Source organism: Sturnira hondurensis, unplaced genomic scaffold (genome assembly GCF_014824575.4).
Source record: "Sturnira hondurensis isolate 20B ecotype Veracruz unplaced genomic scaffold, ASM1482457v3 Scaffold0001203, whole genome shotgun sequence".
Lineage (NCBI taxonomy): Eukaryota > Metazoa > Chordata > Mammalia > Chiroptera > Phyllostomidae > Sturnira > Sturnira hondurensis.
Genome location: NW_028073834.1, coordinates 402,988 through 416,348, shown reverse-complemented (window position 1 = coordinate 416,348; position 13,361 = coordinate 402,988). Strand labels below are relative to the sequence as shown.

Below are 13,361 nucleotides of genomic sequence, written 5' to 3'. Positions count from 1 at the left end.
AATGGATACGCATATTCTGCAGGTTTACAAGCAGGACACGAACGAAACTCCAAGCTTCTAGAGACCCTTGGCGTTTGGAAGAGTTAGGGTGATTCAAGTTAAAGTCAGACTGCTGTTAGTCCATGATCACATCAATTTCACTCTTCATCTTGGCTGTGGATACTTTCATCCTGTTGGATTCTGTTTACAGACAGTATCAGGTCAGATTATTTAAATTTGTAAATATTTGTTGGCAGTTCACTTGTAAAATGGAATTGAATATATTTTTTCCAGCTTTGACATTCTCTCCTTCTAGAAATGTGGAAATAGTTCTAGGAGTCATTCACTGGTTCAAAACATAGGTATAGACTTATTAAACGTTGACTATACTCCAGGCACCTTCCTGGGCACTGGATCAATACATTAGAAGATAGTTAAGGAAACTGATTCTCCTTGATAGCTGTATATATTTGGGAAATCACTTACCCAGCTGGGCCAGAAATTTGTCCTGTGTAAATTGGAAGGTATAGTAATATACACCCATGGAACCTATTGTTTCATAGGTTTTATCGTGAAGATAAAATCACCTATGATAACATAAGTGAAAGCATTTCGTAAAATGGCCAAGTATTATACACATATGAGTAATTACTATGGAGTGAGTCCATTACTGCCTTAGCAGTATTCGGGAAAATGCACTATTTGCAATCAGGAACTCCTTTCTGAGATGTTCTGAATTCTCCATTCCCTTGGTCCCTTCTTCCTGGTGTCTAGCGGCGAGGAGGATTAGTTTTCAAGTTAAATAAATCGCAATCTACAGTTTTGTTTTGAGTGGTATAGCTCCAAGGGACGAGAAAGAGAGTTATTTACTTAACATTAAAAAACATTTTATTTAGTTTTAGAGAGACGGGAAGGGTGAGAAAGAGGGAGAGAAACATCAGTGCGTGAGAGAAACATCGATTGGTTGCCTCTCAAACGCCCCCGACTGGGGACCTGGTCCGCAACCCAGACGCGTACCCTGGCTGGGAATCCAACCCGGCCCTTTCGATTTGCAGGTTGGCAATCAATCCACTGAGCCGCACCAATCAGGGCCCTTTAAATTTTTTTGCCCACAACTAGCCTTCTGGCTTCATGCCACTTTAAAATAGGACAGCAGCGCCTAGTGGTTGAAGTACGCTCTTTGACGTCCTGACGCCACGCACCGCGACTTGGAGGCGCGCACGTAAGTTGTCGCCGCTGGCTGACTTCCGGTGGCACAGTCGCCGAGTTTCCGCGAGATCAGGCGCTGGTGAGGGTACTGGGTCGTGTGCCGTGAGGCGGGAAGAGGCAAGTGGGAGCTGGATGTCCGTGCGGAGGGTGACCGGGCTGAGGAAGTCGGGTCTCCGGGCTGGCGCGGGGTGTGTGACAAGGTGGAAGTGAGGCTGTCGAGGCTGTCTGACCGGGAGTGGGGTCTACGCCAGTGCTCGGCGCCTAGGTAAAAGCACAGTTAGGACCCCTTTTAAAAATATTTTCCCCGGAGGGGATCGCGCAAGGGTTTGCATTCTTTTACCATGTTGGTCTGACTTCAGTTCCCAAAAGGTGAGCCTGTTTAGAACTGCTGTGTTATCATTACCTGGAGCCGGACCCTAGACGATACTGACTTTAAATAGTAGCTTTTCCCCCTTTGTTTTCTTTTCTCTCCCTCCGCCCTTTTCTGAACCTCAGTAATTCATCTGTGAAATACAGGACTCGCCTAAGCTACTGCCACTCACCTTATCCGATCACCATCCTCCCTTACCGGGACCAACGGAATCTTCACGTGTTTATTGAGCTTTTAAGGGCATCGGTAGATTGGAGGCTGGGGGGAGACTTCTAATGACGTGTGGAAACTTAATTGGGGAGCTTTAAAACTAATCTTACAGTTCCAACGCTTAAGAGTCAAAACTTTATTTTGCTGCTATCTAGTCCAAGCTTTGTTGAGTGACCTGGTAGATGGGCATTCATTCAAACTTTGAACATTGTCAATGATGAAGAACTCAACAGTAATGCAAGGCAGCTTTTATTTTTGTACCTGTTTTATTGAGTAAAGTTTTTTTTTTTGTAACAAGTTTCCATATAAAGCCTAATTTTAGGTCCAACTGCTGCATAAAATGAGCACGGAGTAGGAAGTTCACATCCTCTTTAATTCATTTCATTTCATTCAAGGGACATTTATTGTCTGCAATAGGGCTGATATTTTCCAATCTAGGGTTGCTAGTTGAGCTCTTTTCCTGATAAAGCATGTAGTTTTTGTGGAGAGAGATAGGAAGGAGACAGACAGGAGGCAATCACAAAAGTGATAATTACTATAAAAGATTTGCAGCCCTGGATGGTGTGGTTGAACCATGGTGTGGTTCAGTGGGTTGGACACCCACCTTCAAGCGGAACGTTACAGGTTTGAATCCAGTCACAGCACATGCCTAAGGGTTGTGGCTCAGGACCCCACTTGGGGTGTTGGTGAGGCAACTGATCAGTGTTGCTCTCCATGTTTTTCTGGCACATTGATGTTTCTCTCCCTCTCTCCCTTCTTTCCTGTCCTAACAATAAATGAAATCTTTAAAGAAAAAAAGTTTGCAAACAGGTGCTATAAGCACGTGAAAGAAGATACCCTCCAGTTTAGATTAGTGTTGCCCTTAATGATGTGATAACTGGGATTGTAAAGCAAGAGTCCAGAAGTAACACAGTACAGTAGGAATCTCTTGTTTGCCTTACACAATTTCGATATGGCCTAACCTCTTTAAACAACCGTAGCTTGCTTTTGGATTGTTTCTGTTAATGGAAACAACAATAGAAGGTATTTTCTGATCTAATAAATTACTATCTAATGCTGTAGGTGCTATTCTTACTTCATTTTATAACTGAAGAAACAGATTCAGATTAAGTAACTTATTACCAGGTCGCAAAGCTGGCAAGAAACAGACTTGGGAAATAAATCTAGGCAGCTTGACACAGTTTGCTCTCAGCATCATGCTGGTCTAATCCTCCTGATGGTAATAATAATAACTGATGCTTACTATTAATCACTTACTATGTAATTTTAAAAAATATTTTATTTATTTTTAGACAAGGGGAAGGGAGGGGAAAAAGGGAGAGAAACATCAATGTGTGGTTGCCTCTCACATGGCCCCCACTGGGGACCTGGCCCACAATCCAGTCATGTGCCCTGACTGGGAATTGAACTGGCGACCCTTTGGTTCACAGACTGGTGCAAAATCCACTGAGCTACACCAGCTGGGGCCATTTATTATGTAATTCCTATAACAACTCTATGAGGTGAAAATAATTGTTTTTCATAGTTGAGGAAACTGAAGTTTATCGAGGTTAAGTCACTGAGCCAAGATCTGTATACTTCCACTTGATGGATGATTGTGCATTTGGTATAAAGTACTGTGTTCATGATTGAATGTGAGTAACTAAAGATATTTGAGGAAATATCATAATTAATGCAAAGGTGATAAGAACTTGGTTTTATCCTTTCAGGATGGAACAACAGTAGGACTTTTAAAATGTTGCCCACTAAGAGGAGAAGAACTACAGTGACTGAGTTCCCACAGCATCAGGGCAACCAGGAGGAAAATGACTTAGACCTGGAGTCAGCTGTCAAACCAGAATCTGACCAGATTAAAGACTTGAGGTCAGTGTCGCTGTCCTGGTGTCTAAGTCATGGTACAGCAGCTGGCCTCGAAGTTCAATCCATGCAGGATACAGGAAATCAGTTTGATATGGAAGATCCATCTTTAAGCTCTAGGGTACTCACCCAGGACACAAGTACACCAGTTCTAGAAGCTGTCAATGTGGTCATCTCTAAGGGCATCAGCCTTCCTTCCTTGGAGTCTTCCCAGCCCCTTAACATACATGTTGATAAAGAAAAACTCCAAGCCACTGGCTCAAGGAGAGGGAAGAAGTTGACACTCAGGCCCAAGCCAGGTACCCAAGACAGAAGTGATCATCCCATCACAAAGGAGCCATTTTCAGGAGAGCCTAGTGAAGAAGTCAAGGAAGAAGGAGGTAAGATGTGTAAGGTATCTAGGTTACATTCTCCTTGTCAATAACAGTTTGGCATTGACGTCGTCTGCCACTGAACTCTTGGCAGTGCCTTTACAGAATTTCGGGGTTTTTTAAAACATTTATTTATTTATTTATTTTTAGAGGGGAAGAGAAGGAGAGAAAGAGAGAAATATCAATGTATGGTTGCCTCTTGTGAGTCCCCTGCTGGAACTGGCCTGCAACCCAGGCATGTGCCCTGACTGGGAATCGAACCACGATCGTGTGGTTCGCAGGTCCAAGCTCAATACACTGAGCTACACCAGCCAGGGCAGAATTTCATTTTTTGAGGGGATCCTGATTTGGTGTGGAATTGAAACTGCCCTTAAGGGTCAGCAGTGAACTTTATGAATGGATGGAGACTTTCTTCTTTTCTTCCATTCTTTAAATCTTCTGTGTCCTTTCCTTTCTTTATCCTTTCATGTCTAGAGGGATGAACTATGTATCACTTTTTGTGATTTTTTTTTTTATTGTGAAAAAAATTTTTTTCACCCCCTCCCCCACCATTCCCCCCTTTAGTTTATGACCATGCGACCCAAGTTCTTTAGATTCTATATTTCCCCTACTATTCTTGCCCTCCCCCCTATCTATTTTATACCTACTCTCTATGCTACTTATTTTCTGTACCTTCTCCCCACTTCTCCTCCCACTCCCCTGTTGCTAACCCTCCATGTGATCTTCATTTCTATGGTTCTGCTCCTGATCTAGCTGTCCTCATAGTTTGCTTTTGTTTTAGGTGTGGTTGTTAGTATTGTGAGTTTGCTGTCCTTTCACTGTTCCTATTTTTTATCTTCTTTTTCTTAGATAAGTTCCTTTAACATTTCATATGATAAGGGCTTGGTGATGATGAACTCCTTGAACTTGACCTTATCTGAGAAGCACTTTATCTGCCCTTCCATTCTAAATGAAAGTTTTGCTGGATAGAGCAATCTTGGCTGTAGGTCTTTGGATTTCATGACTTGGAATACTTCTTTCCAGCCCCTTCTTGCCTGGAAGGTCTCTTTTGAGAAATCCGCTGACAGTCTGATGGGTACTCCTTTGTAGGTGACTGTCCCCTTATCCCTTCCTGCTTCTAGGATTCTCTCCTTCATTTTACTCTTGGCTAATGTAATTATGATGTGCCTTGGTGTGTTCCTTCTTGGGTCCAACTTCTTTGGCACTCTCTGAGCTTCCTGGATTTCCTGGAAGTCTATTTCCTTTGCCAGACTGGGGAAGTTCTCCTTTATTATTTGTTCAAATAAGTTTTCCACTCATGGCTGTTTCTTTCCCCCTTCTGGTACCCCTATAATCCGGATGTTGGAACGTTTAAAGATGTCCTGGAGGTTCCTAAGCCTCTCCTTATTTTTTTGAACTCTTGTTTCTTCATTCTTTTCTGTTTGGTCATTTTTTTCTTCCTTCCGGTCCACTCCCTTGATTTGAGTCCCAGTTTCCTTTCCATCACTATTGGTTTCCTGTGCATTTCCCTTCATTTCAATTAGTTTAGCCTTCATTTGTTCCTCTAATTGTGACTAAAATCAACCAGTTCTGTGAACATCCTTGAAAGGTTTTCTTAGGCTCCGCTGAGAAAGAAATGCCAATCAGCCATAGAATAGGCAATAAATTGCTTTATTGGGGTTTGCGCACCCAGGTGAGATTCCACGGTCTGCAGGATGAGGCCGTGGAAGTCACGCCCGAGCAGGGAATGTAGTGGGGTTTTATTTTCGTTGGCTCCCCATGGGAGCTGGGGATTGGTGCCCTCTGAACAAAGAAGCAGTACAGCATTGGTGGTCTCTTCCTGGGACTCAGGTTACTGTGAGGATGTCCATCTTGACAAAGTCCAGCCGGAGCTTCCTCCTATCCCCGCCTACCCTAACAATCCTGATGACCAGTGTTTTGAACTGTGCATCTGATAGGTTGGGTATTTCTTGGTCGCTTAGAAGTATTGGCTCTGGGGCTTTGAGTTCTTCTTGAGCCATAATATTTCGGTCTGTTCGCACCTGTTACATATGAGGGGCGGAGCCCTAGGTGTTCACCAGGGCAGGGCAACTCATGCGCTGGGTTGTGACGCTGAATGTGGGGGTGGGGTCAAAGAGAGGCATTGGCAGTCCCCTCTGCTGCTTCCCGCCACTGGGTCATGTGTGGTCTGTCTCACTGCTCTCTCCTCCTCATTTATCTGCACACGAATGTGTGACCGTGGTCAACCTGCTGATTTGCACCCTCACTGGGTCTGCCTGTTGCTACCCCACACCTGGGAGGTGCCCAAGGCTGCCTGCGCGCCAGCGTCGGGGATCTTTCCTGCCCGACCCTGCTCCACTGCTGGCTCCGCCCCTCTTATCGGTCCGGTTGAATGGTTCGTTGTTGTTGGACTTCCGTATAGTTCAATTGTCTGTGTTTTGGTTGCGTTTTTGTTACTAAAACTTTGTTGTCTTTAAACTTGGTTGTGGGAGAAGGCACAGTGTTTCCACCTACACCTCCATCTTGGTGGAAGTCCTCAACTTTTTGTGATTTTTGTGGGTATCCATGAAGTGGAGCTTATGGAGGAGGGGCAGTGGCTTAGGAGCGACTACTGCCTGGGACATTGGGAAAGGCTTTACAGAGATCACATAACCCTTCGGACTTGAAGGATGATTAGCTATTTGACAGTACGATGGCATGGAGTAGCCATCAATATGGCCAACAATAGCCCAACAATAGTCTGCTCAGAGATCAAAGGCAGAAGAGGATGGTGATGTAGTTGCTTGGAAGAAGAGGTGAGAGGTGACTTCAGAGTGGTAGATTGTGTTTACTTACATTTATTTGTTAATACTTTTATTCTCACCCAAGGACATGCTTATTGATTTTAGAGAGAGGGGAAGGGAGGGAGAGGAAGAGAAGCATTAATGAGAGACAGAAACATCAATCAGTTGCCGCTCGAACACTCCCTGACGGGGACCAAACCCACAACATAGGCATATGCCCAACTGGGTCTGAAACTCGTAACTTCAGTTTACAGGACAATGTTCCAATCAACTGAACCACACTGGCTGGGCTGTTTAGATTGTGAAGGGCTTTGTTTTTCATGCTCAGGTGCTTGAACTTTTCCTGTACGTGATAGCTAATTGATAGAGAAGCAGAAGACATAGTTAGAACTTAGGAAGCTTATAGTCTAGTTGGTAATATGAGATGTGTATAACTCATTTGGAACAAAGTTGTTTGTGTGGTACAGGTAATTAGGATTTTTAAGATTGGAAGCTGTAGGATTGCTAGGTTTTGGTAGATTGCGGGGGGAAGGAGTGGAAGTAGAATAGCACACTCTGAAAACATGTGAAAGTGCTGTGTTTGTGTGGGAGTGGAGCAGTGCTTCAGATCGAAAGGGCAGGTCCAGGTATTCACATCTTTGCTGCTGTCCCCTTGAGCTCTTACAGAGGATTGGAATAGGATGTTGACAGTAAGGACAGAGAAGAAAGTATAGAGACATGACAAAGAAAGAACTAGTATTGCTCAAAGATTGCTACCATTTAAGAATACTGGACTGAGGGATGGTGAGGCATGCCTTCATAATGCGGAGTATAGTTGAGGGGCTGATTATTGAATATTTTTCTTCAAGCTAGGTTGTATTTGTGACATGAAGACAGGAACTGGAGGAAAATACAAGATTAAAGTCCTAGAGAAGGAATGGACCATTAAATAGGGGTTTGAAAGTCATTCAGCTATTGAGTGGAATCTAGAGATTTTTTTAAACAGTTAAATTTATTGGGGTAACATTGGTTAATAACATGATACAGAGTTTAGGTGTATGACTTTGTAATATGCCATCTGTCTACTCTTAGCACCCAAAGTCTAGTCTCTTATCACCGTGTATTGAGCCCCTTTACCCTTGTTGTCTTCTCCCATCCCCATTCTCTGGTAACCACCGTTCTGTTGTCTCTCTCTAGGAGTGAGATTTTTGGTTTGTTTTATATCCCATATGAGTGAAATCATGTGGTTCTTTTCATTTCCATCTGACTTAGTTCCTTTAGCATAATACTCAAGATCTCTCCATGTTGTCACAAATGGCAATATTTTGTTGTCACAAATGGCCATCTTTTTTATGGTGGAATGGTATTCCATTATACACATGGACCACATCTTTATTCATTCGTCTGTCAAAGGACCCTTGGGTTGTTTCCATATCTTGGCTATTGTAAATAAATAATGCTGCAATGAACATAGGGCTGCATATATATATTTACGAATAAATGTTTTCAAAAATTTCAGGTAGATGCCCAGAAGAGGGATTGCTGGGTTATGTGGTAGCTCTTATTTTTAATTTTTTGAGGAACCTCCATGCTGTTTTTCATAGTGGCTGCACCATTTTACATTCTCACTAGAAGTGCACCCTGGGGTTCCCTTTTCTCCACATCCTTGCCAGCACTTGTTGATTTGTTAATAATGGCCACTCTGACTGGTATGAAGTGATATCTCATTGTGTTTTTAATCTGTATCTCTCGGATTGCTAGTGATGTTGAGCATCCTTTCATATATCTGTTGGCCATTGGTATATCCTCCTTGGAAAGGTGTCTGTTCAGATCCTCCACCCATTTTTTAATTGGATTGTTTGTTTTTGTGTTGTTGAGATGGATAAAGATATTTTTAATCATCAATTTACAAACATGGAAGTGTAGATAAATTAAATAAGCATTGTTTAGAATTATCTGTGATACCACTGTCCTTCATTAAAAGGGATAATGGAAAGTTGATTCTATACCTTGGACTTTAATTAGAAGTACCTGTAAAAGACGTACACTGTGAGTGTCTGTATAGAATCCTTTTTTCCCCAATTCACTTCTTTTTTCCTAACTAGAAATATAACATACAAAGAACAGAAGGAAGGTTAAACATTCATATATGCACCTTTTAGAAAACAGTGAAAAAGTTTCAAGAAGAAAATTAAAATTGGATTTTTCGGAGGAGTGCGGGTGCAGTGTCTTAGTTTTTGGTGGTGGTCTCAAACCTGTTTTTGGGACCGATGGCTTAGAAACTGCTGTCCCTGAAATTTCTTTGGCCCCACTCCAGAATGGGAAGTGTATAAAACTGGAATTTAAAAAGCTTCTATTCAGACATATGTGCTGGGTGTCTGTAATCAAGAAACAGTATGATATTTCCAAGATGCTGATGGATGTGAATTAGCTGAAAACATTACATATTTAGGTTGGAAAGGTGTCTTTCAGGAAGCTCGGGGCTACAGATTGTGTACCTCAGTGGGACAAAGTCCTTAAAGGAGCCAGCCCGGGTTACAGTTTTGGTCCCAAGGATGTGACTTTCCTGGGCACAGCGCTGTGTTCCACACCCCAGTTTAAGGGTGTTGATAGCTTGCTCACATCCCCTTGGTCTAAGGAGAAGTAGATACCAAAAGGTGTGGCTCTGCTTTGGTCTCTCGTCTTGCCGCATGCTTGAAACCAAGATCATTTTGCTGCTTTGGAAAAGACATATGAGAGGCTTCTGTATCGAAACCACATCGTTCTGTGAGAAAATGCACAGCATGCCACCAGGTTCATAGCTTTGGCAAATGTTGGAAATCCAGAGAAGAAAAGGTATCTTTATGCATTTAGTATTGTTCCCATGAAACTAATGGCTGCAGCAGAACTGGTAAAATAGCCTCCTGATGTCACTGAAAACCCTTACAAAAAATTGAGGAAGGAAGCATCCATGGGAAAACAAATTCCTGCCCCTGAGGAAGGTCAGCCTGTCAATTTTTCTTTGATTTAAATCAAAGGCAGGCACTTCCGCCAAGATGGAGGCATAGGTGGAAACACTGTGCCTTCTCCCACAACCAAGATTGAATACAGCTAAGGTTTGGAGAACAAAGGCACAGACAAAGTACAGAAAATTGAATTATATGGAAGTCCGACTACATCTAACTGTTCAATGGGGATGGTAAGAGGGGCGGAGCCAGCAGAGAGCAGGGTTGGGCAGGACAGATCCCCCGACCTAGGTGTGCAGGCAGCCCAGAACCAGTTGGGGTGCGGGGCAGACTGACTGTGGTCGCACATTCGCGCACAGTGAGACGGACCACGCAGGCCCCAAGGGGCGAGGGCTGACGGGGGTGGCACACTCGCGTGCAGTGGGACGAAATGCGTGGGCCCTGTGAAGGTGGCAGCTGCAGCACCAGTAAGGGCCGCAGCGGCAGGTGGCAGACGGGACACAATTGTTCCTCTTTGACCCCGCCCCCACATACAACGTCACAACCCAGCCACTGAGTTGCCCTGCTCTAATGAACACCTTAGGGCTCCGATCCTGCTACGGAACAGGCACGAACAGCCCAAAAGATGGCACAAGAAGAAGTCAAAGTCCCAGAGCCGATAACTCTAAGCGTCCAAGAGATTGCCAGCCTCTCAGAAGCACAATTCAAGACACCGTTTATCAGGATGCTCACAGAACTGGTTGATTATAGTCACAAATTAGAGGAACATATGAAGGCTAAACTAATTGAAATGAAGGGAGATGTCCAGGAAACCAATAGTGATGGAAAGGAAACTGGAACTCAAATCAATGGAATGGGCCAGAAGGAAGAACGAAACATCCAACCAGAAAGGAATGAAGAAATGAGAATTCAAAAAAATGAGGAGAGGCTTAGGAACCTCCAGGACATCTTTAAACGTTCCAACATCCGGATTATAGGGGTACCAGAAGGGGGAAAGAAGCAGCCATGAGTGGAAAACTTATTTGAACAAATAATAAAGGAGAACTTCCCCAGTCTGGCAAAGGAAATAGACTTCGAGGAAATCCAGGAAGCTCAGAGAGTGCCAAAGAAGTTGGACCCAAGAAGGAACACACCAAGGCACATCATAATTACATTAGCTAAGACTAAAATGAAGGAGAGAATCCTGGAAGCAGCAAGAGATAAGGGGACAGTCACCTACAAAGGAGTACCCATCAGACTGTCAGTGGATTTCTCAAGAGACCTTACAGGCAAGAAGGGGCTGGAAAGAAGTATTCCAAGTCATGAAATCCAAAGACCTACAGCCAAGATTGCTCTATCCAGCAAAACTTTCATTTAGAATGGAAGGGCAGATAAAGTGCTTCTCAGATAAGGTCAAGTTCAAGGAGTTCCTCATGACCAAGCCCTTATTATATGAAATGCTAAAGGGACTTATCTAAGAAAAAGAAGATAAAAAATATGAACAGTGAAAGGACAGCAAACTCACAGTTATTAACAACCACACCTAAAACAAAAGCAAACTATGAGGACAGCTAGATCAGGAGTGGAACCATAGAAATGAAGAACACATAGAGGGTTAGCAGGAGGGCAGTGGGAGGAGGAGAAGGGGGGAGAAGGCACAGAAAATAGCATAGAGAGTAGGTAGAAAATAGGGGAGAGGGCAAGAATAGTGGGAGAAATATATAATCTAAAGAACCTGAGACATGTGGTTATAAACTAAGGCGGGGAGAATGGTGGGGGAGGGGGTTTGCGGGTGGAGGGGAATGAAGTGGGGGGAATAGAACAACTGTAATGGTATAATCAATAAAATATATTTTTAAAAAATGTAAAAAAATTAAAAATAAATAAATAAATAAAAATAAATAAATCAAAGGCAGGGAAGGAAGCGTTCATCCACAGGCAGAAATAGCAAGTCTTCTCATCCAAAGCAGCTTCGCAAACCTCCTCAGCCTCCAGGACCCTGCTGGTTTTGCCTTGCCGGCCCTGAAGTGGAAAAGCGTATGGTGGTTAACATTGGCACACATTGCTACCTTGCCCTGGCCAAAGGAGGCTTGTCTCATGACCATGTCCTTAGGCTGCCCACTGGACACTACCAGTCAGTGGTGGACCTTTTAGCAAAGGTGGTAGAAGAGGTGGAGAAATATAAGGCTGCACTGAGGAGGTTCTATAAGAGTTGAGGGAAATGGCATTCTAGTTGAGAGAAATTGTAAGAGCCATCACTTCCAGCTCCAGGTTATTCCTGTGCCACTCAGCTGCTGCACCACCGATGACTAAATTAAAGATGCCTTCTACAACCATTATGGAAAACAGTATGGAATTTTTTAAGAAAACTAAAAATGGATCTGCCTTTTGACCCAGCAATTCCACTGCTAGGATTATATCCTAAGAACCCTGAAACACCAATCCAAAAGAACCTACGCACCCCAATATCCACAGCAGCACAATTTACAGTAGCTAAGTGTTGGGAGCATCCTAGGTGCCCATCAGTAAATGAATAGATCAAAAAACTATGATACATTTACACAATGGAATTCTATGTAGCAGAAAGAAAGAAGGCGCTCCTACCCTTTGCAACAGCATGGATGGAACTGGAAAGCATTATGCTGAGTGAAATGAGCCAGGTGATGAAAGACAAATACCATATGATCTCACCTTTAGCTAAACAACAAAGCAAACAAGAAAGCAAAATATAACCAAAGACACTGAAATAGAGAACAGGCTGACAGTGTCCAGAGGGGAGAGGGGAGGGAATTTCAGGGGAAGAGGGGAAGGGTTTACAGGAACAAGTATAAAGGACACATGGACAAAAAATAAGGGAGGTGGAAATGGGAGGGAGGTGGGGGGAACTGGGGGGTAGGCTGGGATGGGAGTAAAAGACAGAAAACTGTACTTGAACAACAATTAAAATAATAAAATAATAAATTTTATAGCAATAAAAATATATTTTTAAAAAAGATGCCTTCATTACCCAGGCACAGGAGCAACAGATAGAACTGCCGGAAATCCCAGAGCACTCCGACTTCAAGCATCTCTGTTTACTTTATGTAAACAGAGGGCAGGGGCAGCATATTTTTATGTACAACTTGACACAGGAGAGAAGCTTTTCCACAGAACTAAAAAGAACTTTCCTTTGTAGTTCAGAAAGGAGGTCCTGGCAAGTGAAGCCGTCCTTAGCACCCCTGACAAGTCTGACTGGAGACTGTGTCGGACCAGTAAGGGAGAGGAGGCGGCCCTGGCTCGCTGCCTCTGGAAAGGCTTTGAGCCCTTTGACTTCACTGTGGATGGGTGAAGTTTTTAAAAGAAATTACAGTCTCTTGTGGGGACTATTCACCTGTTTTTGGTACATTCCCATGGAACCTGCTTGCACCAACAGGCCTAAAACTGAATATTTTCCAGAAAAAATCACATTCTAGGATGAAAACCCTATGTTAAAAGCATGTTTGTCATCCAGCTCCACCTATTGCTTTTGTTTATCAACATTTTTGAAAACGTTTAAATTATTAAATAAGATCTAGGTACTTAAAAAAAAAAGAAAAGAAAAATTGCCCATAATCTCACTACTCATGGTAAATTACTATTAAAATTTAGTGCATATTTTTTTGTTTTGCTTTAAGTAATGTTTTAGATTTCTGATCATGATTATGTATGACAAAAAAGAAAA

At 43.0% G+C, this 13,361-nt stretch overlaps 1 protein-coding gene and 1 pseudogene across 1 annotated transcript in view; both read left to right on the top strand.

The window, feature by feature from the left end:
* Positions 1 to 1,219: 1,219 nt before the first annotated feature.
* The window catches only part of LOC118999053 (GON-4-like protein), a 64,341-nt gene continuing 52,199 nt past the window's right edge, over positions 1,220 to 13,361 (top strand). The window contains exons 1-2 of the mRNA XM_037063391.1: positions 1,220 to 1,305; positions 3,478 to 4,005. Of these exons, the coding sequence (XP_036919286.1) occupies positions 3,504 to 4,005 (502 nt within the window). The 5' untranslated portion in view covers positions 1,220 to 1,305; positions 3,478 to 3,503. The remainder of the gene's footprint in view (positions 1,306 to 3,477; positions 4,006 to 13,361) is intronic.
* LOC118999047 (CWF19-like protein 1) lies at positions 9,039 to 13,150 on the top strand (annotated as a pseudogene).